Source organism: Chrysochloris asiatica, unplaced genomic scaffold (assembly GCF_000296735.1).
Source record: "Chrysochloris asiatica unplaced genomic scaffold, ChrAsi1.0 scaffold00017, whole genome shotgun sequence".
NCBI lineage: Eukaryota > Metazoa > Chordata > Mammalia > Afrosoricida > Chrysochloridae > Chrysochloris > Chrysochloris asiatica.
The window spans coordinates 19,896,479-19,901,096 of record NW_006408535.1 but is presented as its reverse complement, the minus strand read 5'-3'; the positions used below and the strand labels follow the sequence as shown (position 1 = coordinate 19,901,096).

Below are 4,618 nucleotides of genomic sequence, written 5' to 3'. Positions count from 1 at the left end.
AGGGACAAAACAACAAGGCTAGAAAACTGTAGTTAAACAGTGATAACATTTGATAGAAGTTTTATCTCTTTTTTTCTTTTCCGAACTGATCTCTTACCTGAGTAATTAAAAACTTCGTTATGTGCTCTGGCAACCTGCCCTTTTCACTTGACAAGATCATCTCCAGCATGTCTCCATGGAGTTTTTCCATAACAACAAACACTCTTTCAGGCGTTTCAAACATACACTCCAAATTTACAACACCAGGGTGATGAAGGTTCTATTAAAGATAAATAAAGCACTTGAAGAAAATAAGTTTTTTGATACCGTTTGGCAAGCTTGCTGATTATACAAAACTGTTTAAGCTTAAAGCTATGGAAAAACCCACACTTCAGATTCTTAACACCTCTAAATTCCACATGTGCTGCCTTATATTTTTGAAATTCTAATGTCTCCAAAATATATCTTTACTTTCTATGCATAGTGAAATTATTTTTTCCATGCTAAAAACCCAAACCCTAGCACAGTGAATTCTTAATTAGGTTTTAATTAGAATACCATATTGAGAAATCTGTAATTTCTTAGGATCGTCTCCAATATTAAGTATACTGTCTTAAATAAGCATGTTAGGTGGTATCTGCTAAACATGTAATGTAGAAAATATAAAATTCATACACATAGAGCATGTGACTGTATTAATGGTACATCTTAGTCAAACCTTTGCCTGGATTAGCTCTACTACTGGAAATTGAAGGGGTTTGTCATTGAAGCTCTTAAACTAAGGGAAGATCACCCTAAAAATAAAATAATTATTGAGCCTCAGTTTTGTCCAGGAAACCACACTGGGAGGTATGACTATAGGATTGTCAAGTCCTCTGTAAATATATCTGTAATAAAGTAATGGCCACTGATTGTTGGACTGCATTTTGCTTATGTATTACTGTCACATGTCAACTAAAGTTACCCTTAGATCAGATGTTTTTATAGAACATGTAAATCTAAGTCTTGTTCTGTGTGATCAAGAAAAGCTCTTGATTGTTTAATCTTTGTGTATACATAAAAAATAAAAATGTGTATTCTAGTTATAATTCAATGATAAAGAAAAATCACCATGAACAAAAAGTACTGAAACAATACTAAAAAAAAATCTCAAACGCTCTAACAGATGAACACAGAAAAAATTAAAATGTTGCATTTTAGAAAAAAAATTCCCAGTGAATGATAAAATTGCATATAAAATGAATTTTTCACAAATGACTTAAAATCTGAAATGGCTCGCTATTTAGAAACCTCACAGATGGATGCTGGGTGGTAAGCAACAGAAGGGGTAGTGGGTGGATCGACATTGTTTCGGTTGTTCTCTGTGCCACCAATTTCCAAGGAAAACCTGGTATTGATCGGGTACCGAAATCAGGAGAGGTTTGGCAGTAGCTCTTATGAAGACAACCTGCTTTTCATGGTATCCGTTCACTACTTTGTCAGTTTTAATCTGGCTTTGATACCTGGTGCTGGACCATGCAGTACAATATGGTCATGGAATGGCAAGTTCATAAACATGGTCTGAGCACATGGCTTTCACCTCAGGAGGGCTGGAGTCCATGTTCATGCAACTGTTGTATGGTTAACTGGTCAAACTGTTTATTTAGGACAGACTGGGCTTCTAGACTGATTTTCTTCAGGTCAGAGCTGAGGCAAATGGTGAGAGTGGGACTAATAAAACTCACACTATTACGACTCTGGGTTCCTGGTGTGATGTTGTAGGAGCAGTATTGGACTGCGAACAACAGGTCAGCAGTTCAAACCCACCAGCTACTCCTTAGAAACCCTAAACAGGGTTGCTATGAATTGAAAATGACTTGATGGCACTTAATAACAACAACAATCACTACCCTGTGGAGTCCTGGTATGGTGCTGTAGGATAAGCACTGGACTATTAACTGCAAAGTCAATGGATCAAACCCACCAGCTTCTCCTCAAAAACTTTATTTAGGGTGGCTATGAGTCAGAACTGACTTTACAACATTTTAAAAATCACTACTCTTCCTATATATATCATGACTGTCTAAGGAGAAGACCAGGTAGTCAAAGTTGGCTTTGACAGTGATGGGAGTACCACATCCTTAGGTATGGGAGTCTAACATGATTGTATGTATATGTCTGATGATGACTATGGAGCACCATTGGTAGCATTATTCATAAATTAAGGGCGAGAACTTATCTCCAGCTACCTGAACTTGTTCCCCAGGGGGGTTCATTGATAGAGAAACACTGACCTGAGAGACCACCAGACAACCCACCAGCTTTGAGTGCCTAGGGATCACAGCTTTCCTCTTTTAATCCATGATTATGGTAGAAGCACTAAGGGTGATGTTGGAGGATCTCCTGCCTGAGATATGATTTTATTATTTTTTTAATCTAATGTTAAAAACCCTCAGAAATGTTTGCAAGGGGTTGACTTCCTTAAATGGTCAAGGCTTTGTTGTATGGGAAACAGGACCAATGAATAGAAAAGGAAGAGACCAATAGAAGTAGACATGAAGGCAAGGGGTACCCTGGGTATGGATGGAGATAAACTAGAGGGTAAAGAAAGACAAAGGCTAAAAACAGTGACCTCTAATGCTAAGGATAGGACAAGAATGGTGATCTGGCTGCTCAGCCTGCTGTTTCTGCTGACCCCTTGTTGTTGTTGTTAAGTGCCGTTGAGTCGGTTCCGACCCATAGTGACCCATTACAGGGTTTCCAAGGAGCAGCTGGTGAGCTTGAACTGCCAACCTTGTGGTTCAAATGGCTTTGCAGTTTGGCACATTAACCCACAGTGCCAAACCAGGACTCTGACCCCTTCTTAGGTTCTGTAATTTTGTGAAGAGGTAAAACAGGAGGCTTGAATCAGCAGACTTCTTGTTAGTAATTATACTGACTTTGAAACATGATGACTAGAAAGCTCTCCTACCTAAATCAGCTGCCATGTGATTTCCAAAGCAAGCAAGCCAAACCCACAGCCATTGATTCAATTCTGACTCATAGCAAAACTTACATAGTTTCCGAGACTTAAGTCTTTCAGACAGAAGATAGACTCATCTTTCTCCTGAGGAGCAATGGGTAGTTTTGAACCACTGACTTGGTGATTAGCAGTCCAGTGCTTATTTTACAAGCCCACCAAGACTTCTTCACATACGGTACAGAGAATGTCAACTGTGCTTCTACCTAAATTCAACATGAGTCCTTACCATTGCCATTGAGTTGATTCTGACTCACAGCCATCCTGTTTCAGAGGCTGTAAATTTTTATGGGAGCAGAAAATCTCTTTCTTCCATAAAGCACTGGGGGGTTTGAACTGCTGGTCTTGCATTTAGCAGTCCAGTTCTTATCCTAAATGTACTAATATCATGAAATAAATATAATCCTTTTTCCTTTCACCTACATTATAATAGTAGTCCAAACCCATCAGTCACCCCTTGGAAACCATATACAGGGTAACTAAGAGCTGAAACCATCAGTTACTTGTCAGTTTGTCATACTGTGGTAGCTTTCGAGGTGCTGGGATGCTGGAAGCTATGCCACCAGCCTTTTAAATACCAGCGGAGTCAACCATGGTGTCCAGGTTTCAATGGATCTTCCAGACTAAGACAGACAAGGAAGAAGAAGAGTGAGACTATTTTTGAATGTTTAGCCACCAAAAACCTTATGAATGCCAGTGGAACATTGTCAGATATAGTACCAGAAGATATGCTGGTTAGGTTGGAAGTTACTCAATATACGACTGGGGAAGAGCTGCCTCCTCGAAGTAAAATGATGACCAGGATAAGTAAACAGAATAAAGCTTTCGTGACCTTCATTTTCTGACGAGGCACAAATCAAAATGAGGAGAAACTGTTGTATACATTCAGTAATAATGGAAGATGGAATGTATGAAGTCTGATTCTAGGAAAATTGGCAGTTGTCAAAAATGAAATGGAATGCATAAAGATGGATATTCTAGGCATTAGTGAGCTAAAATGGACTGGTATTGGCCATTCTGAATCTGAAAACTGTATATTTTAAAATAACAAATTTAAGAGGAATGCCGTAGAGTTCATCATCAAAAGAACATTGAAAGATCTATCTTTGCCTTGGTGTTAATCGCAAGGCCTACTGTTCAAGGTTAACCAGTTGATCTTCGGAAACCTTATAGGGTTGTTGTGGTTGGAACTGACTCAACAGCACTTAACAGCAACAACAACAAGAAGACCAGTTAATATTACTACTATTCAAATTTATGCACCCACATATAGATCCAAAAATGATTAAATTGAATAACTCTATTAAATTCTTTGACTGAAATTAATCAAACATGCAATCAAAATGTATTTATAATTACGGGTGATTAGACTCAAAGGTTAGAAACACAAAGGTGAGAGAAATGATGCTGGAGATCACATGAGAGAATTCAGCACGACCAATGACCTATTGAAGAATTGATGCATTTGAGTTACGGTGTTGGAGGAGAATATTAAAAGTACCATGAACTGTCAAAAGAACAAACAGATCTGTGTTGGAAGAAGTACAGCCAGAATGTTCCTTAGAAAGCAGGATAGCTACATTTTGTCTCTCATACTTTGGACATATTTTCAGGAGGGACCAGTACCTAGAAAAGGATATT

At 38.3% G+C, this 4,618-nt stretch overlaps 1 protein-coding gene across 1 annotated transcript in view; it reads right to left on the bottom strand.

Annotated features, from left to right (window-relative positions):
* LOC102824401 (serine/threonine-protein kinase D1-like) overlaps positions 1-4,618 on the bottom strand; it is a 430,645-nt gene that overhangs the window by 28,853 nt on the left and 397,174 nt on the right. The window contains 1 exon segment of the mRNA XM_006835370.1: positions 98-259. Within this exon segment, the coding sequence (XP_006835433.1) occupies positions 98-259 (162 nt within the window).